The sequence below is a fragment of the Vombatus ursinus genome, unplaced genomic scaffold (genome assembly GCF_900497805.2).
Source record: "Vombatus ursinus unplaced genomic scaffold, bare-nosed wombat genome assembly UNPS02001419.1, whole genome shotgun sequence".
Lineage (NCBI taxonomy): Eukaryota > Metazoa > Chordata > Mammalia > Diprotodontia > Vombatidae > Vombatus > Vombatus ursinus.
Window position 1 is genome coordinate 31,027,864 of NW_020941197.1, and position 26,913 is coordinate 31,054,776.

The 26,913-nt window shown below is 36.3% G+C and overlaps 1 protein-coding gene across 1 annotated transcript in view; it reads right to left on the bottom strand.

Moving 5' to 3' along the window:
* GSK3B (glycogen synthase kinase 3 beta) overlaps positions 1–26,913 on the bottom strand; it is a 162,186-nt gene that overhangs the window by 37,426 nt on the left and 97,847 nt on the right. Inside the window, exon 8 of the mRNA XM_027866838.1 lies at positions 26,522–26,619. Within this exon, the coding sequence (XP_027722639.1) occupies positions 26,522–26,619 (98 nt within the window). The remainder of the gene's footprint in view (positions 1–26,521; positions 26,620–26,913) is intronic.

Genomic DNA, 26,913 nt, shown 5'->3' on the forward strand with positions numbered 1-26,913 from the left:
GTTTGGTTTAGCAGTTTCCCAACTGATGGGTACCCACTTTGTAGCTGTTTGCTAACAGCGTATAAAGTCCTTGAGGGAAGGGACTATTTGACTTTTTTATCTGTATCTCTAGAGCTTGGCACATAATAAGACTTGATAAATGCTAGTGGGTTGACTGCTACCATAAAGAATGCTACTAGAATAATTTTGTTACTTATGGGATCTCCTCTGGATATATACCCAGTGGTGGTGGCATGAGATGAAAAGGGGTTAACAGTTTAGTGATTCTTCTCACCCAATCCCAAATTTTTTCCAGATCACTCAGACCAATTCACAATTCAGCCAACATTACAATAATGTGTTTATCTCCTCACAGCCCTTCCAACATGGCCTATTTCTATCTTTTATAATCTTTGCCAATTCGATACATCAACTTTGTTTTTTACAATACAGCTAGTTAGGCCAATCCTTCAAATGGCTATTGATTTCACCGAGCAGATTTCATAGTGCTCTGGGTGTTGATATATCTATCACAGCTGAACTAGAGTCCTATGAATCCTATTTATAAATACTGTTTCTATGTGAACTCATTTTGGGCTTAAATGAGAATTCCAAAAACACATCCCAATGATGCAACTCCAGGAATAGCAGGATTATTGTCTTTGCTCTGTTAGAACCCCCAAATAGAAGGACTCCAGAGGCTCCAGCTATGGAGAAGGAAGTCTCTGGCCAGGGTGGTCTTTAGCATGAAAAGGAGAGTCATAGGTTGGACCTTCTCTATACTTAAAAAAATGTTGGCTGATAAGAAATCTTCTGACTTGGGTTATTAAAAAAAAAAAAAAAAGGCCAAGATCCCTTTGGAAGCTTCCAGGGAATTAAGTTTGTTTAGCTATAGTTGGGCATAGGTATCTCTGTGGATTAAGGTAAGGCAGTATGAGAGGGTATGAATGTGAATATAGTTTTACTTCATTAGGTAAGTTCCTGAAAAATATATAAAGCTAAAAAAAATACACTGAATCAAGAAAAGATCTAGAGCAATGACACAACCTACTTAAAAATTCCAGTGTCAGATTCAATGAAATGCAAGAAGTTTATAGGGAGTAGCTCTACCATATACCAAGTTAGTAAAAGTAACAGTTCAAAAGTGTATAACTTTTAAGTTAATAAAGCATGTTTCCTATAATAACCCTGTGAGGTACTCATTGCAAAGACATAATCTCAATCAAGGACAAAGAATTCAATGAAATTAGAATTTCATGACACAAAACCACATGACTGGACTAAGTTCTTATATACTGTAATGACCAAGGGCAGACTGCTACTTGAAATGAATGTTAGTATTCTTAAACGTGCTTTTTTCCCCCACTCAGAAACAGATATCTGAAGTCAAATGGAAAATGATCTGACACACACTGGTTTCTGGTTTATGCACAACTTTTCAGGAACTTAGATCTAACGTGTAAAGTGAGATCACACTTCACCCCAAAATTCATATGCACTCCCTCTCATTCATCTGGAGGTACACACCAAATACATTTCTATTCAGGAACCTTTCACCAAATATACAGGACTTACATATTAAAGATTCAGAATAACTGTCTTTCAATATTTGTAAAGCATTCTTCCTCAGTGAATGAAATTTTATCATTCCACATACAAATATCAAGTATAAGCACCAGCAGTACTACCCCTAGAAAAATCTGCACTAAGGACCAGTGAATCTGTCCTTAATTATGCCAATCAATACAGGAAAAAGTAAGAGTATAAGATAGGTGGTAAGGCTACAGAAAGACCAGCTCTGATATTATCAAAACATAGTGCCACAGCCAGACTATCTGTTTAACAGTAGCCAAGGTGGCAAGCTGGGCTGAAATAATACTGGAAATCATACTTTTGCTGTCAGGCTCGCTTTCACTTTCTACTTCTTGGTTTCTAACATTTACCTCCACTGAAAGAGACTTGGTCTTTGTAAGGCTCGTGTTATTTTTCTTACTTACCACTGACTCCTACCTCCCTTGCAGATTGGAATCACAGCTAATTCCAAAGACAAGAAGATCCTGTAGAGGAGCTATGGTGCTAGAAGTGAAGTTACTTAGATTAGCAGCTTCATAGTTTCAATCACACTTCTGAGTATTTTCAATATTGCTTCAGTCTCTTTCAATACTTCTGGGGGCATTTTACAATATTCAAAATAAATGTTCAATTTGAGCTAATAAGTTGTAGAGGCAGAGAATTTAAATTCCTTTCTGCTACAGCAGGGAATATAATCTTTCACAAAAATATAACATTAAAAATGGAAATTCAAATCACAGAATATCCTATATATATATCCTATATATGGTACCATGTGTCAAACTAAGGGATACTGGTTTGTTTTTTAAATCGAGGTAACTACTCTACTGGCTATATGATCCTGGGTTAGTCAAAAGAGTTTAAGGTCTTTGGGGAAAAAAGTATTATACATGAAACCCCACTTAACACATATTTACACTAAAGTATTTAAGAAAATTTGCAAAAGAACATAAAAGGAAAATCTTATGAAGAAAGTCAAATACTATAAAATCCCAAGGGATATGATCCTTTTGACTTATAAGCTCTTAGGTATTATAATATCATTAACAAATTAATTTAATTTTAGGTTGTGTAAAAAGATTCTTTTCACACAAAGACATTACTGGAATAGTAAATAACTTCACGTTGGCCTCTGGTGAGAAATGTGGATTTGAGAAAAGTTGCTCGCATTTGCAAATCAGAAAATAAACTGATCCCAACTACAACCAAATCTCTTGCCCATCTCTTAGCACATGTATTTGCAATTGGGTAAAAAGATTTACCCAAATGCAATCTAGTTATTTAACAAGCTGTTTTACTGTGATTATATAATTTACAACATGTATTAGAGTATTATGAATATGAAAGTAGAACTGATCTCTATGGGAATACTGGATGCTTTTATATACCTCTTCTTTAAAAAGACATTAAAAATATTTTCTTTCTTTTTAATTGCTTTTTTTTCTAGCATTCACTGACAATTGGGTGGAGGAGTTAGAATACTATGTGATCCCTAACAAACCTACCAGACTTTCTCATCTGCTTCCAACACTCAGCAACCTCTCATCTTCTGAGCTTCACTCTACAAATTCATCACTCAATTTAGGATCACAGTAGCCGTTATGTGCTTCTTACTTCTCAACAACTTAAGTCAGTGGCTCTCAGTCCATCCAAACTCGTGCTGGCATACTAGCTGATGTCTCCTCCCAGGTGTTCAATTTACTCAACTCCCATTACACACTTCTCCACTCCACATCATTTACTCATGGGGATGGTCACAACCTTACCTGTGCCATGATATGAAGATTTTCTATTACCTTGTTCAAGAACATCTAATTTCCCTATACACTGAACATTACATAGCAATATCTTACCATTCCATCTCTGTTTTACTGGTCCTAAATCTACTTTCTGTTCACATTGTGACATCTAATCTCTCTACTTTTCAGTTCTTTCATAGTTCAACACTTCTATTCTAACTATCAGCTCCCTCCTTCCCTAATCTTGACCTCTTAGTGAATCCACTGTGGAAAGAGCTCTGGCTCTGGAGTCAAAAGACCTAGATTCAAATCCTGCCTCTTGTACTGACTTTGTGAGACTTTGGGCATGTAACCTTAACCTCTTTGGGCCTTGGTTTGTTTACCCCTAGGATACAGGGATTAGACTGGATGGATTCTGAAGCTTTCTCTAGCTCTAAATCTATGATCCTATGATCTTCTACTCTCAATTCCCTGGCTTCCTTGTCCTGTCATTTACAACTTGCCAAACCCTAAACCTGGATTACTCCCTTTCTAACCTCCTTCCTTAGCTTCTATGTGCTACTGAATAGTTCTGGAGCAAGTTAGTCAGTGCTGATCAGATACAAATTTATGTTATCTAATCTCAACCCAGTCTTCTCAACAAAGCATTCTTTCTACTTCACCCTAATTGATTCTCTATCTCATTTACTATAGTAGATGTTCCAAAACTCTTATCTCTTTAAGACTCTCATAGCAACTCTTTCCTGAATCTCTCAGCTGAGGATCTCACTTCATACTTTACTGGACTTGTTTTACCCCAAGTTCCCTCTTATTCCTCTCTCCTCATTTCATGCCCCTCATACCTTCCTTTATTTCTTAAGAGGTATCCCGTCTTCTCAACAGGACCAGTCCCTTTACATGTACCCTCAATATGATCCCCTCCTATTCTCTTAAGCAGATTTTCCCTATGCATATACCCTTCAATCTCTTTAGCATTTTCTCCCTATTTAATGGCTTTACCCTGTTGCCTACAAATATAGCCAAGTATCCCCAATTTTTAGACAACTTTCAATAGACTCTACCATCTCTGCTAGCTAATGGCCTACATCTCTCCTTGCCAACTCAACCTACTAGAAAAATCAGTCACCACTTTCTCCTAAACCCTTTGCAATATGACTTCTAACCTCACTACTTAATTGAAACTACTCCCTTTAAACTTACTAATGATCTCTTAATGACCAAATCTAATAGCCTTCTCAATACTCATCTTTCTTAACCTCTCTGTAGCATCTGACAGTGTTGACTTTCCTTCTGGATACTCAGTCCTCTCAAAAATCCTGAAACTGCTTTCTTTTGTTTTTTTTTTTTTTCCTGTCTTCCCTGCTGTATATATGTACCCATGACCCACTCACTAACCATAGTACTGTACCCCAAGACTTGGTCCCCGGGTCTCTTCTCTTTTCTCTCTACACTCTCTTACATCATCTCTTGTGGGTTCAATTATCATCTCTTACAAAGAGGACTCCTCAGAGCTATATATCCAGCCCTGGGCTCTCTTCTGAGCTCCAATTTCACATAATGAATTGCCTAGTAGACATTTTTTTTAAACTGGATGTTCAGCAGGCACTCAAATTTAACATATGCAAAACAGAACTCCTCAAAACCATGTCTCTTTTAAACTGCCCTATTATTATTAGAAGACATCAATATCTTCAACTCTGTTGTTACTCAAATAGTTACTCAACTCCTCACTTGAACTTCATCTCATAATGTTCAATCAGTTGCCAAATCTTAAAATTTCTTTTTCCATAACAGCTCTCAAATAGAGCGCCTCTCTACTCACAGTCCACCAGTTTAGTTTAGTTCCTCATTAATTCTTGTTGAGACTACTTCAATAGCTTGCAAAATGGTCTCCCTGCTTTAATTCACTCCCCACTTTAATCTACAGTGATTTTCCTAAATCCAAGTGCAACCATGTTCCTGCTTTACACAACATACTCCAATGCCGCCCCCCTCCCCCATTACCTCTAGGATAAAATATAAACTGTTCTGTTTTACACTTATAAAGTTCTTCACAAGGAAGTCAGACAGAATGAAAATTCCCATCTACAGCAAAATATTTGAATCAACACTTTTTTTTTTGTGGTAGTAAAGAACTAGAAATAAACTAGATGTCCCTTGAGTGTGGAAAAGCTAAACAAAATTATAATATACGAATCTGTAGTGGAATATTACTACACCATATTAAGAATTGATGACTATGAAGAATAGAGAGAATTCAATAAGGGAACTAATGCACAGAGAAGAAAGTAGGACCAAGAAAGCAACATACAATGACTAACACAATCCAAACAGGAAGAAGACCAAGCTTGGCCTGAGAGGAGTTGAAAAAACGCCATCTGCCCACCAGCTACAAATGCCACTTGCCCTTTCAGAATGCCTTCCATCTCTTCTGTATAAGTATCTGGTATGTACCTAGTTATTTATTTATATATTGTCTTCCCCAGTAGAAGGTAAGCTCTTCCAGGGCAGGGGCTATTTTTGCCTTTCTTTGTATCCTCAGATATAAGCACCTGGCACATACTAAACACTTTACAAATGCTTGTTGATTGAAAAATCCCCCTCTTTCTAATGTCAAGATACAGTACATGGGAAATTTTATTGATCCCCTTTTTTCCTCTTTTTAAATCTGTTTCAAAGGATAGATTACTGGGTATAGGGTAAAAGGAATATATATTTGGAATTCAATGCAATATAAAAACAAGTCATTAAAAAGGAGAAAAAAATGTCAATTAACCAACAAAATTAACAAACACAGAGTACCATCTATGCTAGGTTCTTTGGAAGAGCTACCTCCAAAGCAGGAGCAGGGCCCCAGAGAGACTGCGGCCAAACCTCTGAAGGGTATTGTCAGGAACTAACTAGAAATCACTTTTCACCCTCTAATCTGAGCACCTGTTTCCAATTAACATTTACATGTCCCACCCAACAACTCCACTGCATCCATATTTTTGCTTCCACACCCTCAGGGCAGTCATAAATTAAGTAACCCTCTACCCACATCAACAGCTCAAGTACTACTGGTAAAATTCCACACTTACATCCAACCCCCAGGTCATTTTGTGGCCAAAACAAGCCACAAATCTTGGAAGGAAGGCTCTGTACTTGGGCTCCATGCTTAGGGGCAGGGATAGATAAGAGCTTTGACTCCTCATTTTAATTTTGGGTGGAACAGAATGGGTCACACAGGATGAAAAGGCATAGGTAGATTATAATCAGGATCACAACTATGATTGTATTATCTTTATTCTACATTCACCAATATTCAAATTTTGAAATTACATTTGAGGATCCTAACCATTCTTCTATTGTCCTTCTTTCCCCTGGTATAATTTCTGACACTCTCCTTTCCCTCACTTCACATTCCATAAAGTTGCCCAATTTTTTGAGTTTTACCTTCACATCTTACTCTGTTCTCTTCTCACTACTCACAAATCCACCACCTAGGCCACATCATCTTTTGCCAGGACAATCTCCTAATTGTTCTCCTTACCTCAAGTCTCTTCCCATTGCAATCCTCTATACAACAGCCAGTGATTTCCCTAAAGCCTATATCTACTCACGTTACTGTTTTACTCAAAAACTTTGGTGACTCTCCTATTTATATTTATATTATTTCATCATTGTCTTATCTTTTTAGTTTATGTTACTGTGTAAATTTTATAATGTGTATAATTATTAGAAAGGTAGTAAATATACAATTTATAAGTAAATTTACACATATTTTCAGTTCATGCTTAAAATTTTTTTTTACACTGATAAAGGTGCATAATCAAAGCAGTTAAGAGATTTTAGGGGATTCAAAGAATGCAGGGTACATGGTCCTTTACCTTCTGGAGTTTAAGATGTAGTTAGGAAGACAAGACATAAATACAAAAACATAACCAAGAGTCTAAGAACTAAATGGCAACAAAAAGATGTTATAAGGTAAAGTATTAATAAATATCCAAGGACAACAAATTAATGGATGGGGAAGCCACAGGAGGTGAGCAAGAGTGGGTTCTGCCAGGCAAGTGATATTTGAGTTGGGCCCTGAAGGATGGAGATGATTTGGACAGGCAGAGAAGTGGCTACTTTAGGTTGTGAGGGAAAGAGCTTGGGAAGGGAAATGAACTATACAAAGGCACATAATCAAGAAAGTGCAGAAGTTAGCTAAACTGGTGGGCTTGTGTAGAAGACAAAGAGAAAATAAGGTTAGAAAGGGACTTTGATGCTAGTTAAGTGGATGGCCTTAAATACAAGGCTTTATACAAAGGCCCTGGAAAGCCACTTACAGATTTTGAGGAGAGAAGTGATGGAAAAAAAAAAGGGGGGGGGAAGATAGTATGAAAATTAACTTGGAAGTAGTATATAGTATAGACTGGAATTCAGGCAGGTAGATGAATTAGAAGTCTTTAGTAATAATCTAGGTACAAATTAATGAGTACCCTAAATAGAGTTGTAGTGAAGAGACAAAAATAGCTGGATTGAGACACATTTTATAATAAATTGGGAAGTCTCGGCAACTGAATGGAAAAAGTTGGGCAACAAAGAGATACAATATGATCCCGACTTAAGTCTAGATCTCAATGATTGAAATAGAGATGATAGAAAGGAGGATAGTGAAATCAGAAAACTCTTGGTGGTAGGTAAACAGAATCTGGAAAAGAAGCCAAGAGTAAAGATGTAGCTAAATCCATATTTAGGTGGTGATAGAAGAAATTATAATGATCATTTAATTCTGAGGGTATGTACAGATCAGAAGGGAGCCACGGTCTTAGTTTTGATTAAGCACTTATTTAAGGGGTAGAAAAAGCAAACTAACCACTTCTGGCAACAAAGAGATATAACATTTCAACATATATGTAGTGTTTTAAGCTTTACAAACCATAAAAGGAGACAATATTGGCCTAAGAATTATATAAATAAATTCTCTGCTGATGGTCACAAATACTGACCAAATTCTTTATCAAAATTAGCAATAGAATGGTTTTTACTACTAGATAGAAAAAAATGTCTTTTCAATCTTTAAAAAGTTCAATGAATAGGTCCATAGTAATTACTGTCCAGTAAGTCTCTCTAGGATATAACATTTAAGTTGTATAGAAAATGTTTATTGGACAAGTTGGAAGACTGAGAAAATTTCAATGATATTAATCTAATAATGGGCACCTAAAATCAGGTTAATAACAGATTTGCAAAGCTGAAAAAATTATCTTTTGGAAGAGGTCAAACTAAACATTGTATGACTACTATTCACCCCCAAATTGAAAACTCAGTCCTACTAAATACCTCTATGATGTTTTTTAAGCTCTATTTTGAAGTTTTTGATTCAGTCAATGGAAAATGTCTCTGGCATGATGGATCTGGCATTGATATTGACAGGTATTTTTCACATTATTGTTTTAGCAGCTTCACGGAACAATACTGCCAGAATACTGAATAATGGTTTTTTAGAAGAAATTATTTTGACCAGGAAAAAAAAAGGTAGCAGAATAGATTAAAAAACAGGATCTAAGGGTACGTTATAGAAGAAATAAACTTGAAACAAAGATCTGCATAATTTAAATGCGTGGTTGAAACATAATTCGTTATCACATGGGTGAATTAAAAAAAATTAGGGATAGCAATCATAATCTCAGTCATGACAATAATAAAAATTGGAAAAGCTAGGGGGCAGCTAGGTGGCCCTGTGGATAGAGCACTGACCCTGAAGTCAGGAGGACCTGAGTTCAAATCCAGCCTCCAACCAAACACTTGACACTTACTAGCTGTGTGACCCTTGGCAAGTCACTTAACCCCAATTTCCTAAAAAAAAAAACCCCAAAAACCCCAAACCCCCTCCCCTCAAAAACTGGAAGAGCTGCCTCCAATTACCTTTAGATCAAATACAAATTCTTCTCTTTGGCATTTAATGCTCTTTCATCTCGGTCCCTTCAATCTTTCTGGTCTTTTTACACATCATTACATTCCAAGCATTCTATTACCCATCTCTAGTGGCCTACTTGACGTTCCTCAAATATGATGCTCTCACTCCCATCTCTGTACTTCTGTCCTGTTCTTGCTTCTCACTTCCAACTCTTAGACAAAATCCATAGCTTTCTACAAGACTCATATCAAAGGGCACCTTTTCTAGGAGACCCTTCTGATTCTTCCAGCTGCAGGGTATTTTGTTTCTGTATACTTGCTTATGTATATGTTATCTCCCTCACTACATTGTAAATTCCTTGAGGAGAGAACTGGCTTTTCGTGGCATCCCCAACATTTGTCACAGTACTTGGTAATGGTTTAATAAATGTTTGTTGACTGATTAGCTATACCTCTAGCTATAATAATAATGATATATATATAATAAAGATATATAATAAAGATAAATCTAGATGTAATAATTAAATATTTTTCTCATCTTTGATTAGTTCATATGGTTTCGATCAAATGATATGATTTTTATAAGTCTTAGAGGATTACTCCTTACAATCTGTGATCATTGCAAAGGAGAAACTTTAAATATTAATTACAAAAAAAATTAAGTAATGTTTTGCAGCAAGAAACCTAACAAATCTCAATGGCCTACAGATAATCAGTACAAGGCATTTGATACATCTAAGTGTTCATTTGAGGAAAACATTTTCTTTAGAAGCTGTAGAAATAACAAAGGCTGACACAATTATTAGAATTATATTTGATATATTAAAATTCTATTACACAAAATGTACCTACTTGACTCATTCTACCCAAAAAAGTTTCCAAAATAATAGTTATTCAAATTCTTTATAAAGGAGAAATATAGGGCTATAAATATCACAAATTTGTAAACTTTACATGTCAAACATTTTTTGTGGTTGTTCTAATGAGCATACATCATCAACAATAATTCTGGGGAAGGCTTGCTATTATAAGAGATATACAGATGTGATCAGCAAAGTCTGTTAGTTTTTTCATTTACTGCTTTGAAGATATTTTAGCATAATCAACTTTGGGATATGACATTTTGTATATTAACAAAATATACAGTCCTTATTAAATGTAAATTTCTTGAAGGCAGGGCTCATACTTTATTTATCTTGTTATCTCCTTTACTGAATACCCCCCAACCACCTTTTAGCTGAAGCCTTTGCCTCAGATTTTACCAAGGAAATAAAAATCATATGCTACAAGTTTCCTGTCATCTCGAACAGCCCTTACCTTGTGCTCCAATGTATCCTTTATTTAGTTGCTGAAAATGACGTGGTAATTTTATTTCCTAAGGCTAGACCCTTTATATGTATTCCTGAAATCACCTCTTAAGTCTTTTTCTCTAGAAGACTGTCCCACCTATTACATTCTCTCATTCTGTGATCTTCAATTCCTCCATCTGCTTTTTTCTTCCCTGCAGTTTACAAATATGTCAGTCTCTAAGCCTTTAAAAAAAATCCTCCAAAACCAAAAACCAACTCTCCTTAGGTCCCTCTAAGCTACTGTCCAATCATTCATAAAAGGAGGATAATATTAGCATTCACCCCTCAAAGATGTGAAGAGCAAGCGAGATAAGAATTGTAAAGAACTTAGCACCATGCTGGGCACATAGTAGGCACTATAACAATGTTAGCTATGAGCTATTATGATTAACTCTGCTCCTTCCTTCTCAGTTAAGTGTATATTACAAAGCCATCCAAACTTGGGGCCTCTCCTTCCTCTCCTCTCACTTCGTTTTAAGCTTTCTGTGAAGATGGCTGATTCTGATTCAACTGAAATACTTTCTCCAAAGCAGCAAATTATCTCAACTGACAAACCCAATGGTCTTTCATTAATAGTTAACACTGTTGATCATACTCTCTTCCTTAATTCTCTCTATTCTGAGTTTTAGTGAAATCCTACTTCTAGGTTCTCCTAATTCCTATATGAACACTTCTCAGTCTTCTTTGCTGGATCTTCATCCATGACAAGTCTCTTGTTGGTATGCACTAAGGCTCTGTCTGCTGTACTCTCTTCAATCTCATTTGTTCAGTTCACCAGCTTCTCCAGAATAAAATATCATCTCTAGAAAGATGATTCTCAGATCTATTTGCTACCTTTGTCTCTCTCCTGAGTTCCAGTTCTGCATCACCAATTGTGTATTAAGACAATATCAACTGTATATCCATCCTACAGACTTCTTGAAGTCAACATGCATCAAACAACACTCATTCTTTCTGCCTAAGTCAACCTTCTTTTGAACTTTCCTATTGCTGTTTATGGTACCACTATCCTTCCAGTTACCTGGGTCTGCAACTTTGGTGGTCACCCATGACTCCTTATCCCATATATCCAAACATCTGTCATTTTTTTAGTTGTGTCCAACTCTGTGTGACTTTTTTTGGGATTTTCTTGGCAGAGACACTGGTGTAGTTCGCCATTTCTTTCTTCAGCTCATTTTACAGGTGAGGAAGCTAAGGCAAACAGGGTTAAGTAACTTGCCTAGAGTCACACAGCTATTAAGTGTCTGAGGCCAGATTTGAACTGACAAAGATGAATTTTCCTGACTCTAGGCCCACTGCTCTATCCACTGTTACCACCTAGATGTTTACAAATGTAAATATCTGTTACTTCTTATCAATGCGATCTCTGTAACATCTCTGGTACACATCCCCTTTGCACACAGTCATCAGCCTAAGTCGGGCCTTCATCACTTTTCATCTGGACTTTCCAAAGCCTTCTAATTGGCCTCCCTGCCTCGAGACTCTTCCTACTCAATCTTCCCTGTACACAGCTGTCAAAGTGATTTCTGAAAGCTTAAGTCTGACCATGTCATCTCTCTGCAACAACAAATTCCAGTAGCTTTCCAATTACCTTTATGATAAAATATAAATTTTTCTCTTTGGCATTTAATGCTCTTTCATCTCGGTCCCTTCAATCTTTCTGGTCTTTTTATACATCATTACGTTCCATGCATTCTATGACCCATCTCTAGTGGTCTACTTGACGTTCCTCAAATATGATGCTCTCACTCCCATCTCTGTACTTCTGTCCTGTTCTTGCTTCTCACTTTCAACTCTTAGACAAAATCCATAGCTTTCTGCAAGACTCATATCAAAGGGTCTCCTTTTCTAGGAGACCCTTCTGATTCTTCCAGCTGCAGGGTATTTTGTTTCTATATACTTGCTTATGTATATGTTATCTCCCTCACTACATTGTAAACTCCTTGAGGAGAGGAACTGGCTTTTCATGGCATCCCCAACATTTGTCACAATACTTGGTAATGGTTTAATAAATGTTGGTTGATTGATTATAGTATTGCTACTTATTTCTTTCTACAATTTGATTACCCTTTCCTTAAGAACTCAGATGCTATGATGCACCTATTTTAAATACTGATATTATTTCATTATCTATGGTATCTTTAAGCATAATGGTTTCTCAGCTTATTTCTATTTATGTCAATTTTTATTATTGTCATGACTGAGATTATGATTGCTATCCCTAATTTTTTTAATTCACCTATGTGATATTATGTTTCCACCACACATTTAAATTATGCAGATCTTTGTTTCAAGTTTATTTCTTGCATATAACATACCCTCAGATCTCATTTTTGAATCTATTCTGTTATCTTAATTTTTTTTAAAATGGGTAAATTCATTCCATATGCATTCATGGTTATAGCTGTTAATTATATTTTTCCCTCAATTGTTTCCTCCTTATATTTTATTTTATCATCTCCACCCTAGCCCTCTTTAAAGACAGTGTAGAAAAACACGGAATGTAATCAACTTTGGTAACTTTGGTAACCCACAATTAAAGTGGTTTGACCCCACTCTTTTGTCCCTCTATTCTTCATCTAACCCAAATCTTGATTTGCTTTTTCTAGCAATTTCTTTCTCTCCTTAAAACTGCTCTTTAAGGATCCCTGCTCCAAATCTGAAATTTGTTTTGCTTCTGACTATTTTTTCCCTTATTTTACCCTCCCTCTTAAAACTACCTCCTTCCCATCCTCCACCTGTCTCCCATTTGAATTTTGACTTCCTTGATGTACCTGTGTCTTCAAACCTTTTTTCATTTTGGGTAAGCGTGAAGTTCATGAGATATCCAGTCTCTCTCACTCACTTCCATGTTTGCGTGCCCTTTATCTTACATACCTAATTAAATGTAATCTTAAATACTTCTCCCTTTATTTCTTGTCTAATTTTATTCCTTCCCTCCCTCTCTCTTCTCTATTTTAAAACAACAACAACAACAACAAAAAGATGTGGGAAGCAACTGCAGGCTGTTTTGGCTCTTTTTCTACTCCTTTTGTGACCAAAGAAGGCCATGAGGTTCTCTTAAGGAATGCTCATCTCTTCCTCCTCATCACAACATCAACACATCATCATCATTTATTTCCTTCCAAATGTTCAAATGCATTTACCTTCCTAGGTTTTCCTTTCTCCCATGTTTGTGTTTCTAAGCCTCTACCCACTTTTTTCTTTTACATCAGGAATGCTTAAAAGTCCTACTTCTATTAAAAGTGCACTTTTCTTCCTATGGGATTATACTCAGTCTTGAAGGAAGAGCTATTCTTTATCTTGTGCCTTTTGGAATACTGTATTCCCAAACTTTCTCTTTCAAAAAACGTGTAACAATTTTTGTGTGGTTCTATGTTATTTGGTATAGGAAACTCTCTTTTTCTAACTACATACAATATTTTTCTTTGACCTTGAAGCTCTGGTTTTTAACTGTGACATTACCAGGTAATATTAATTTGGGATATTTTTCAGGAGGAGACCACTAGATTCTTTCTCTTTTCATACAGCTGATGGTGGTTCTAATAAATCTAGACAAGTTTTCTTTTATGATTTTTAAAAATAGAGTATCCTGATTTGTTTGTGGTCTCCAAGGATTCCAATGATTCTTAAATTCTCTCTTCTCAATCATTTTCTAGATCAGTTTTTTTTTCTGATAACAGATTTCTCATGTTTTTCTATTTTATTTTATTCTTTTGAGTCTATAACATTTACTGTCTTACAAAATCATTGAGTTCTTTGCTTCATTCCATTTTTCAGGCTATCTACAACTTGGTTAAGATTTTGCATATTCTGTACTAAGTTCTTTCTGATTTTATTTAAGAGCTCTAATTCTAATTCTACTTTTTATTTATTGCTTCATTTTTTGAGCTATTTTGTAATTCTTATGACCAAGTCATTTTTCCCCTTATAGGTGCTACTTGTAGTTTTATGGAGTTATTCTTTTCTCCTAGGTTTATCTCTTGGACTTCTATTAACCATTTTTTTTTCCCCATTGGGTTTGCAGGGTTTGTTCCCCTCTTTATTCTTATTTCCTGCCTCAGTTCCTGAATTAGGATTTCCTGGCAGAGACATGAACTGACCTCTTCTTTCTGGAATGGTAATAGGAAGGCTTCGTTTGATCCTATCCCCTCTGTACTTGGTACTAGGGCCTACACACATCTCTGTCTTAATCCTTGGATTCTCTCTCCATCTTCTAATGGTTCAATGTGGGTATTGGCTATCAGTACCTTTACTTTCCTTTGGTCTTTCTTCTTCCCTTTTGTTTAAACATTCTTCATGCTGGAGTTCATCATAATAGACTGATATCCAGGTATTTAAAGCATTTATAGTTATTTTGAATGACATTTTTCATTCAACAGTGGATCACATTTTTATCATCTCATAAATAATTGAAAGATGAAATTTTAAGTTCCTAATATGCTTCCTGTTTCTAGACTGTGAAAAAGTACTTGACTTTATAGAACAAAATACTACCTTAAAGGTTCTTTTATAATCAAGTGTCTCCCATATACATATTCAGGATTCTTTGAAAAATATAAAAATGAAATACAATCTCATTCAATGACCATCTGATCATAACAAATCAGGAGTCATACAACAGGGAGATGTATGTTTGCCAAAGATGTCTATTACTGTGATGGAGAACCACCAAAGTGTAGAGAGCTTCCCTGTGAATGATGTGGTAAGAGGATTAACTGTCATGTAGACTAGGCTAGTTTTTCCTTGAAAGGTATTAAAAACATTTTTGAGACTTAACTGGCTCAGGAAGTAGTATGCTGGTAAATATATAACTGACTCAACCCCTCCCCCTACAAACAAAAGACATATCTTTAATTAGTGTTCTAAATATTTTCTCCATCACCTTCTTAAGTCTAGACCATTAAAAGAACAATAAATCAAGCCCTCATTTCTAGCATTTGTCAATTTCCAAATTGTAAATACCCATAGTGAAAATTTAACAACAGACTTTGAGCCAGTTTAGCCAACTCCAGCCCACCCATAGGATCAGATTTACATTCTTTCCACTGACAACTTTCTGTAGGTCTAAATTTAAAAGCCATCACATAAGGAGGTGGGGTTGCTTTCTTCCCTCAGTTTTCTGACTAGTAGAGAACTATGGCCAATGTCGTTAGGGAAATTAAACTTAACTGGATCCCTTGCTAAAAAATCTTTTCCTGCTACAGCTAAATAAATCTGCTTTTGTTAATTTTCTCATGGTCTATGAGTGTCTTATTTCATTCTAATAGGAACTAAAGCAATAGACAAGATGATTCAGGTCTGACCTGCAACAACTGCTTATAGTTATACTTGGCAGTAATGGATTGGCATGGCCTCACTAAAATGGGAGATGATATTGAGAAATATGAGCCCCAGGTGGCCTCCATATCATGAGGAATTTCAACAGCCCCAGGAGGAATAGAGAAAAACTAGCTATTGGCATTAAACAAGAAAAGAGAGAGGTAAATGTATTTTCCATCTTGATATTAATATCCTGAAAATGATAAACACTGTGAATTCTTTGTTTGTAGGGCTTGCATAATTTGTGTGTGTGGGAGTGATCATGATTGCCAGACCTACCAGGTGGGGTAGGCCAGGGAACTCTTAAAGGTTAGAATTTGAAGACTGTCTAATAATTGTACTAAAGGTACTGTTTGGGATTTTTAAAATGGAATTTGGGAGCACGCTGTGAAACTCATATAAACTTTACTGAAACTCTATGAAAGGGCACTCAAAGAAGCAACTGAAATGACAATGCTTAAATGGTAAAAAAAATAATCACAAAAGAGGGAACGATATAGTCAATGTCAGAAGGGTTATGGAAAGACATGCACAGTGATGCATTGTTGGTGGAACTCTGAATAACTATAATCATTCTGGAAAGCAATTTGTAATTATGAAAAATGCACATACACCTTGACCCAGATATTTGGGTCAAGGTATATGTGCATTTTTCATACCCCAGAGAGGTAATTTATAAGAAAAAGTACTCAGATTTACCAAAATATCTATGGCATCGCTTTTAGTCATAGCAAAGAGCTGGAAATAAAATAGATATCCGCTGATTTGGAGAATGACTAAACAAATTATAATGGGATATTAGTGCTATAAAAAAATGCCAAACATGATAGAGAAGCATGGAAAGGCCTACATGAACCAATGCAAAGAAAGTAAGCAAAGACAGGAAAAGAGTATAAAAACATAAGAAAAAGAGCAATATCTAGAATATATGTAAGGCACAACCTATATTTCACTAAAAATACTGAGGTCATTCACTGAGAGCTTCTTCGTCCCTCTTCCTTATCTCACATCACTCAGATGCCTTCTGCCACTATCTTCTGCACCCTGTCACATATGATGAAGTAGCCCTTCTTGCCAAGGCTAACCCATCTACATGCACAAGTGATTGTCTTCTCATGCTATCTTCTCAAGCAAATTGCCACCTTTATCATCTTTATTCTCTTACTAATCTTCAAATGCTCCCTGTCTACTCATTGCTTCTCAACTGCCTACAAACATGCCCATGTATTCCCCATCATCAAAAACTCTCATGTGATCCTTTTAATCCTATCATGTACTGTCTCACATCTCTCCTCCCTTCTGCGACTAATTTCCTCGAGAAGGCAGCCAGGGGGCGCAGTGGACACTGGGCCTGAAGTGAGTAAGAACAGAGTTCAAATTCAACTTCAGATACTAGCTCTGTGACCCTGAGCAAGTCACTTCACCTCTGCCTCCACTTCTTTGCTTATCTATGAAACGGAGATAATAATAGCACCTACCCTCCCAGGATTGTAGTGAGGATCAAATGAAATAGTAATTATAAAATGCACAATGATTGATCCATAGTAAGAGCTATATCAAAGTTATTATTAAATATAATCAGTACCCTCTACTTTCTCTTTCACTCTCTTCCTAACTCTACTATATGGTTTTTGGGCTCAATATTCAACTGAAACTGCTCTCTCCAAAGTTACCAATGATCTCTTAATCACCCAATCTAATGGCTAGCCTTTGGCATTGTGGTTCACCCTCTTCTCCCTCATAATTTCTTCCTCAGTCTCTTTTGCTGGATCTTAATCCAAGTCAGGCTCATTAATGGTGTGTGTTCCCCAAGGCTGTATCCTGATTCCTTTTCTCTTTTCCCTCTATACTATTTTGCTTGGTGATCACAGCAGCTCTAAGGGATTCAATCATCATCTCTATGCTAATGATTCTTAAATCTACTTCTTCAGCCCTAATCTTGAACTATATGTTCTATAGACTATCTTAAACTCAACATGTCCAAATCTGACATGTTCATTATTTTTATGCTTAAGTCCTCCTCTCTTGACTTTTCTATTATTTTGAAGTAAAACCCAGTCACCCAGATTGGTAACCTATATATCCTGCTTGACTCCTCACTTTTACTGCCCATATGCAATCTGATGTCAAGACTTTCGCTTTGATTGGTAATATCTCTTCTTTGACACTGCCATCACCTTGGTGCATGTCCTCATCACCTCAAGCTTGGCCTATTGCAATAGTCTGCTAGCTAATTTATTTGCCTCAAGTCCATCTCCACTGTAGGTGATGCACTCAGATCTACCTTTCTAATCTTCTTACACGTTATTCTCCTCTCATTGACACTGGCCTCTTTGCTGTTCCTCACACATGAGACTCCATTTCCAACCATGGGCATTTTCACTAATTGTCTCTTATGCCTAGAATTTTCTTCCTCTTCAACTCTATTTCACTGGCTTCCTTTAAGTCCCAGATAAAATCCTACTTTACACAAGAAACTTTTCTTAATCTTCCTTAATGCTAGTGTTTTCCCTTTGTTGATTATCTCCAATTAATCCTATAAATCAATCAATAAGCATTTATTTAACCAACTATGTGCCAGGCACTGTGCTGAGCACTGGGGAAACAAAGGCAAAAGGCAGTTCATGCTCAAGGAAATCACAATCTAAAGGGGATACAATATAAATACAAACAATTATGTATAAACAAGATAAACTGTGTGTGTGTGTGTGTTATTTGTATACAGTTGAGAAAGCTAGTTGGTACAGTGAAGAGTGTTGGGCCTAGAGTCAGCAGTATCTTGAGTTCAAATCAGGTCTTAGATACTCTTTTTTTCACACAAAGAAAGCCATATCAAAACAATTGGAAAAATATTAATTGCTCATGGGTAAGCTGAGCCAATACAATAAAAATGACAATTCTACCTAAATTAACCTATGTATTCAGTGAAGTAACAAAAACTACCAAAAAATTATTTTATAGAGTTAGAAAAAATAATAAAATTCATCTGGAAGAACAAAAGTTCAATGATATCAAGGGAATCAATCAAAAAAATGCAAAAGGTAGTCTAGCCCTACCAGATCTCAAACTGTACTGTAAAGTGGTAATTAATAAAACAACCTGCTACTGGCTAAGACACAGAGTAGTAAATCAGTGGAACTCATTAGGTACAAATTACATTATAGTAAATGACCATAGCAATACAGTATATGATAAACCCAAAGATCCAAGCTTTTGGAACAAAAACTCATTATGTGACAAAAACTGCTTTAAAATTAGAAAACAATATGGCAGGAACTACCAACATCTCACATCATATACCAACATAAGGTCAAAATGGGCACATGATTTACACATAAAGGGTGCTACTCGAAGTATTTGGACCAAAGAAAATATAGAGAGCATTACAAAATGTAAAACAGATAATTTTGATTATATTAAATTTAAAAGTTTTTGCATAAACAAAACCAATGCAATCAAAATTATAAGCAAAGCAGAAAACTGGGGAAAATTATTTTGCAAGAAGTATCTCTGATAAAGGCCTGATTTCTCATAGAGAAATGAGTCAAATTTATAAAAACACAAGTCATTCCCCAATTGATAAATGGTCAAAGGATGTGAACATGCAGCTTTTAGACAAGGAATTAATAGTTATCAATCAAAAGCTATAATAATCATATGAAAAAATGCTCTGAATTGTTATTGATCAGGGAAATGTAAATTAAAACAAGTCTGAGGTACCACCACACACCTATCAGCATAACTAATATGACAAAAAGGAAAATATTGGATGTAGCAGGGGATGCGGGAAAAGTGGGACACTAATGCACTGTTGGGAGAGCTGTGAACTGATCTAACCATCCTGGAGAAAAATTTGGAACTGTGCCGAAACGCCTATAAAACTGTGCAAACCCTTTGATCCAGCAATACTACTGCTAGGTCTACATCCCCAAGATATCCAAAAAAAGGGAAAAGGACCTATCCGTACAAAAACATTTATAGCAGCTCTTTTTGTGGCAGCTAAGAATTGGAAATCAAAGGGAAGCCCAACAATTTGGAAATGGCTAAAAAAGCTGTGGTATGTGACTATTACGGAATATTATTGTCCTGTAAGAAATGAAAGCAGGAAAGATTTACACGAACTGATGCATGGTGAAGTGAATAGAACCAAAAGAACACTGTACACAGTAACAGTAATATTGTTTGATGAAGACTGTGAATCACTTAGCTATTCTCAGAAACACAATGATCTAAAATAATCCCAAAGGACTAATGATGAAGCATACTATCCACCTCCAGAGAAAGAAATAATATTGAATACAAACTGAAGCATGCCATTTTTTCACTTTCTTTCATTTTTTTCTTTTGAGTCCTAATGTGACTAATATGGAAATGTTTTACATAATTACACATGTATGATCTATATCTGATTACATACCATCTCAGGGAGGAGGTAGGGGAGGGAAGGATAGAATTTAGAATTCAAAACTTTAAATAAAAATTAGAAGGAAAAAAAAAGCCCATTCCCCTGTTCCTTTGCAGAACTCTGTGTGTGTGTGTGTGTGTGTGTCTGTGTGTGATGGGTATGGAAGATTTCATACAATGGGAAATTTTTTTTGACAAGTTGATTATTTCTGCTGAATTATTTTTTTTCTTCCCAATGTACACTGCTCTCCATGAGCCCAGGGACCTTTCTGGAATTACAAATATGGACAAATGTACCAAATATACCCCAAAAATTTTAAAAAGAGAAACAGCTTCCATTCTCACTTCTTTGAATTTTAACTTTCTTTCTGGGAATTCCAGTGAGTGATACATAAGGGGCAGTTGTGAAATGGGGCCCAATGTGAGCAAGTAGTTTGCCGAGAGGTCTCACCAGTGGTAGCATATGTGGCAGAGCTCAGCAAGCCCAGTGCAGCAACACTTAGGCCAACACTCAGGCCCAAGCAGATGGGGGCATCACTTGGCCCCTGTAAAGTCTGTAGCGGAGGAAAGAGGGACCCATGGAGAGGGTACTGGCATGAGCAATAGCAAAAGATAACCAATTTTGACCTTATGTGGGCCCTTCACAATGCTGCCAGTAGTACAGTATGTAGTAGTCAATGAAAAACTTTTTCTCAGGGAGGACTTAAAGGACCAAAGAGGTTGTGGTGGTGGAAGGTGGCTTGCTTTCTGGCATCAGAGGGGAGGTGAAACTCTCTTTTTAGCCCTCACTGAAGGTATGGAGGGAAGGGGGGAGGAGAGGCAGTTTCTTTGTAGAAGCCTCTAAAAATACAAAGATTTAGTATAACCTCCCACATCCACAGAGATCCAAAGGAACACTAAACAGCACAGGTGATTTATATAGGGTGATTCTCAATGTCAACCATGGTGCTGGGACACACCACTGAGAAGTTGGTAAGGATATTTTAGCTTCTTTACTATAGATAACTGTGACCCATAAAGAGGATCAGTGATTGTGCCGGAAGTTTTACCACCTATGTCATGCTCTGATGGTCCTGGTGCTGTTCCTGCTTACTATCATCATCTCTTTATACTGGACACAGAACTCTAAAGATTTGTAATTACAAAGACTTAACTGTTAAGATCTAGGATTGGGTCCTTCTCAAGAGAGGAGGTAAAGCCAGGGAATTCTGTTGTTGGTTCTTGTTCATATTCTGTTACTGCTTTAAGGGGGCATTAGATTTTTTGTTTGGGTTTTTTTTGGGTTTGCTTTTTGTCTTAAGTTTTTCTCCTCCACTTCAGCCAATGCCAGCCTTCTTGCATCCTCAAGATGAGCTGTCCATAAATGGGTTTAAAATAATTTAGTAGTTCGAAGTATTGTAGAAGACCTTTAGAACCATGTCATCAAGGGATGGGATGTGAAAGCAGAAATATATGCCATGCAGGATAGGTTAGTTTTCCTTAACAGTAATTGAAACCATCCTCAAGGTATAATTGGCTGAAGAAAGTAAGGCTCAGATCACTGACACAGCTTTATGGTAACCTAAGTAAAATACCAGTCCAGGAGGCAGGAATGGCTCTCCTCCTACTGGTTTCTGGCTGGGTTACCAGCATGGACAGTCTAAAGTCTGGGAAGTTTCCCTCAACTCAATCCTTTGCTAAATATCCTTTGTCTTCTGTGGCTAAGTAAACCTGTTAACTGTTAGATGACCTACAAGTCTCTCATTTCATTCCAATTTGAACTTGAAGCATCAGACTGGCCTGAAACAGGCCCAGTCTACAACAGATGGTGAGTTCTTCCAGATGCTCCTATTCACAAATGACTCTGTGCTGACAGCATTAAGCACCAGAATACTGCAGGACCTCCTGGAGTTTGGCCTGGTCATTTACATAGGAAAGACCAAGTGGACAAAATCTCTATTGTTCAGATTTCAAAACACATTTAGATGGATATTCCATTGACTATGTTCAAGACTATGTATGTCTAGGACATATAGTACATTTGGATGACTAATTGAACTCAGGGGAAAAGAAGGAGAACAGGACAGATTGCCTTCAGGAAAATATAAGCTCCTTAATAACCATAAACTTCCCATGAAAGCAAAGGCCAATTTAAAAAAATATCAACATTGAACAACATGGAATACAAAAATATTTAAAGTATTAAAAATGAGTATTGCATAGAGGCCAATGGAAAAGTACATGGTGAATGTGAATAGGCTATGACATATACAAGCATCAAGGAACCCTAGAGAATTGGAATAAAAAATGTTATCAAGGAATAGAATGATGTGACATGACAAGAAGCTGGAACGAAAGGACAGCCTAAGAGTTCTGCCGGCAGTCTTATAATGTCAGGAGAAGGTGAGGAGGAAGGTTCACTTATTTTTGATACAACGTCATTTGGTGCATATATATTAATTCCCTGTCTATGGTATCCTTAAGCAAAATGGAATTCAATGTTTCTCTTTTTAATCAAATCCATTTTTACTGTTGCTTGATCTGGGATGATGATTGCTACTTTCGCTTTTCTGAGTTCATCTGAAGCATAACTGATTTTGCTTCATCCTCCCTTATTTTAACTCTGTGTGGAGATTTCTGTTTTAAGTGTTTCCTATGAACAATATACCCTCTTCAGTTTTATGTGTGCATTCATCCTATTCACACTCACAGTTATGATTAACTGGGTATTTTCCCCTATATGCTTTTTTGTCCCTTCTTGCCCATTTACAAAGAAGAGGATGTAGAGAGAAGATATTTATATTTGATGTAATCTACTTTTATTCCTCTACATCTTTTTTTTTCTCTACCTCAATCTCTGATTATAGGTTCTTACCCCTTATTTCCTTTTATTTCTCACTGTAGTTTCCACATTCCAAATACGGAATGTCATTTGAAGATTCCCTTCCTGAAACTATCCCTTACCATTCTTAATTTCCCTCTCCTTAATTGATTCCCTGTCATTTAATATATTTCTACACCAAATTCTTTGTGTATTAAGTCAATGCTTTTTTGCCCAGTTCAGATGAAAGTAAGGTTCAAGCATACCCTTGCTACCTGTCTTCTCCTCCATGTTTTTGTAGTCTTCTTCTCAAACACCATGATTATGTGACATAATAAGTTCTATTCCCATCTTCCCTCTTTCTTCCATAGTGTATTCCTTTTCCCTTCCTTCCCTTTTTCTTCTTAAGAATATCAAAATGTAACAAAACAGCTCCCAGGTCCTCTGTCCTATATTTAATAATAATGATAATAATAATAATAATAACAACTAGCATTTATATAATGCTTTAAGGTTTTCAAAGTGCTTTACTATTATTTTCTCAAGTTAACCCTCAAAACAACCTCGGGACTCTATGACTCTTGAAGACAGAGTTCAGAAGAGAGACTTTTGTTTTTCTTCCATCTATTAAAATATAAACACTTCATAATTGTAAAATCCTTTTCAATTACTCAAATATATTTACTTTCCAAGTTTCTTATAACAATTGTTTGTGCATTTCAAAATGTCTACTCAGCTTTGGTCACTTTATCAGGAATATTTGGAAGTACTATATTGAATTTATGGTTCATTTTTCCCTGCAATGTGACATGTAATCACATGTAAGATTATACTCAGCTGTGCTGGGTAAAACTGATTGTGTGCTTTTATTTGTTGCCTTCTTAAATATTATGTTCCAAGTTATCCTATCCTTTTCAGTGGCAGTCATCAGATGCTGTGTAATCCTGACTATAGCTCCCTGGCACTTGAACTCTTTTTTTCTTGCTACTTCCGTTTTTCCCCCTTGACCTAGAAGCTCTGGATTTGGCTATGTCATTACTGTGATTTTTTTGCTTTTGAGTTTCTTTTAGGTAACCAGTGAAGTCTTTCTATTTTTACTTTGCCCTCTGGTTCTAAAAGGTCTGTGCCATTTTCCTTTGTGATTTTTTGGAAATATGGCATGTAGGCCATTTTATGGTCAAGGTTTTCAGATAATAACAATAACAGAAACAATATTAATAAAAACCAATAATTTATATCATATTTTAAAGTTTGCAAAACTTTTTACATATTACTTCATTTGATCCTCACAACCCCAGAAGGTAGGAGCTATTATTTTTATTATTATTATTATTATTATCATTGTTCCCACTTTACAAATGAGGTAATCAAGGCTGCAAGAAGTTAAATGATTTGCCCAAGGTTACAAAACTAGTTAGTGTCTGAGGTGGAATGTGAATTTGCTAATATCTAGTCTAGCATTCTATTCACGGCCCCATTATCTGATAATTATTAAAGTCCCTCTCAGTCAGATGTTTTTGATAGGAGATAATACCTTAGGAAATACATTAGACTCCCTGATATTTTTAAGGCTTTCATGTTTGTTCTAATATTTCATGTTATCTCACAGACTCACTAATGTCTATCTGGTCCGATCTAATTTTCAAGCAATTTATGAGTGGTAAATTTGAATCCCCTCTTCTATTTCATTTTTATGTTACTTTATTTGTACATTTTACCCCATCTTTCCTTTTATTTGCTCTACCTCACTCTTAAAAAATATCAATTCATGAGGGATGCAATGTCAAATGATTCAATTGCTGTCCTTTTCTTTCTAATGGCTTGGCACACTTAGTGTCTGTTGCCTCTTGTAGCGCAAATGTAAGAGGAGTTCAAGCTGAGACACTGACATAGGGAACCTGGTAGGAACTTCTATGGAGCACAAGCTTGCAAGGTTTCTCTGGCTCATTGTGACTGGCACATGAAATAGATTTGGGGGATGGGGAACTTAGTAGGAGTTGATTCTACTTCATGGGTTTCTTACTTTTTTTGCATTCAACTATACTTACTACTCTACCTGTGACCACATGAGAATATGGATTTTATTTTTAAATTCATGAAGTAATTTTCCTAAGGCTTTTGGGTTGGATCAATTTGATGAAATTAATTATTCTGCTTTCTTGAAGATAACATGTCTGGTTTTTAAAGTCCTTCAAAATCTGGCTCCTGCTTACCTCTTCAGGCAGATTTCATATTATTCTCTTTAACATATTCTATTTTTTCAGCCAAAATTCCATTACCCCAATTTCTTTGCCTTTATAAATATTTTCTCCCATCTTTAGACTGCATTCACTTCTTACCTCCAAATTCATGTAAACTGTGGCTTTCTTCAAGGCTCAGCTCAGATGTAGCCTGCAATGAAAGACCTATCCTGATTCCCCAGTTGCTAAAACCTCTACCTAGACATTATATTGCATGTACTTTGTGTTTACTTTGCTGTGTATGTGTCCCATCCCCCAGCCCACAAATGTAATCTTCAGAGCACGTGACCTGTTGCTTTTTAATTTTTTTTATCCCCAGCTCCTACTGTAGTAGGTGCTCAATAAATGCTTGTTAAATTGCAATGGCACACATACAAACTTACTAAAAATAAGAGGGGGGGGGAAGAGAGGCAGAAAACAGGTTTTGAGTTTAATTCCCCTAAGGGTGAAACTTTCAGAAACTACACACAAAAAGATACAAGAATTCAAGTCCTGTAATTTGTTGAAATGCAAAATGAACTGCCATAAAAATGCAAAACCATAAACATGGAATTTTTTTTAAAAATTATTTTATTCATTCATTTATTTATTTATTTATTTTTGGGTGAGGCGATTGGGGTCAAGCGATTTGCCCAGAGTCACACAGCTAGTAAGTGTTATGTGTCTGAGGCCAGATTTGAAGTCAGGTCCTCCTGACTCCAGGGCCAGTGCTCTACCACCCAGCTGCCCAGACAGAGAGAGAGAGAGAGAGAGAGAGAGTGTGTGTGTGTGTGTGTGTGTGTGCGCACGTGTGTGTCTGAGGCCAGATTTGCAGGTCTCCCGACTCCAGAGTCAGTGCTCTATCCACTGTGCCACCTAGCTGCCTCAATGGAAGTCTTTACTAAAAGCATTAAGAGGTTCAAAAAATCCAATGATTCATGATGAAAAATTCAAGATCATTTCAATTTAGGATCTTATCCTTAATTTTTAAAAAAAGTACATTAAATAATAGCGAAAAGATTAAGTTGATGAAATGCCCACTTTCTTGCCTTAGACCTCCCAAATAAATTATTTAGCCTTAGTGGAAGTCAGAAGAGCTTGTTCCAGGACTGCCACTTGTTAGCTGTGTAGTTCTGGACAAGTTTCTTAACCTGGGTCTGTTTCCTTGTCTGTAAAAAGATGAAGTTAGACTATATCAATGCTAAAATCTCTTCCACTTCAAAAGTTCTATAATCCCAGTTAAGTGCCAACCTTGATTATTTCCACCAACTGATCCACACCACTGTCCCCTGGAAAGATTGGTTGTCCTAGCAACAGCTCAGCCAATACACATCCTGCAGACCATACATCTAAAAAGAAAAAGAAATAAGGGTTCATTATGGTATTACAGTTAAATTGTATTGAAGCATGTTTGAGAGATATTTGTTATTTCTACTTTTATCACAAATAATCATCAATCAACATCTCAACAGGTTGTATATTTCAAATTAGGAAAAAATCCCAACTTTCTTCAGACAAGCATACTTTTAAATCAAGTATTAAGATCACTACACAAGAAGCCTAGACAATAAAAAACATGAAAAAGTCTACAATTGGTTGGTAGGAAGGTAATGTCAATTCATCATGTTAATATGTCTTGGGCT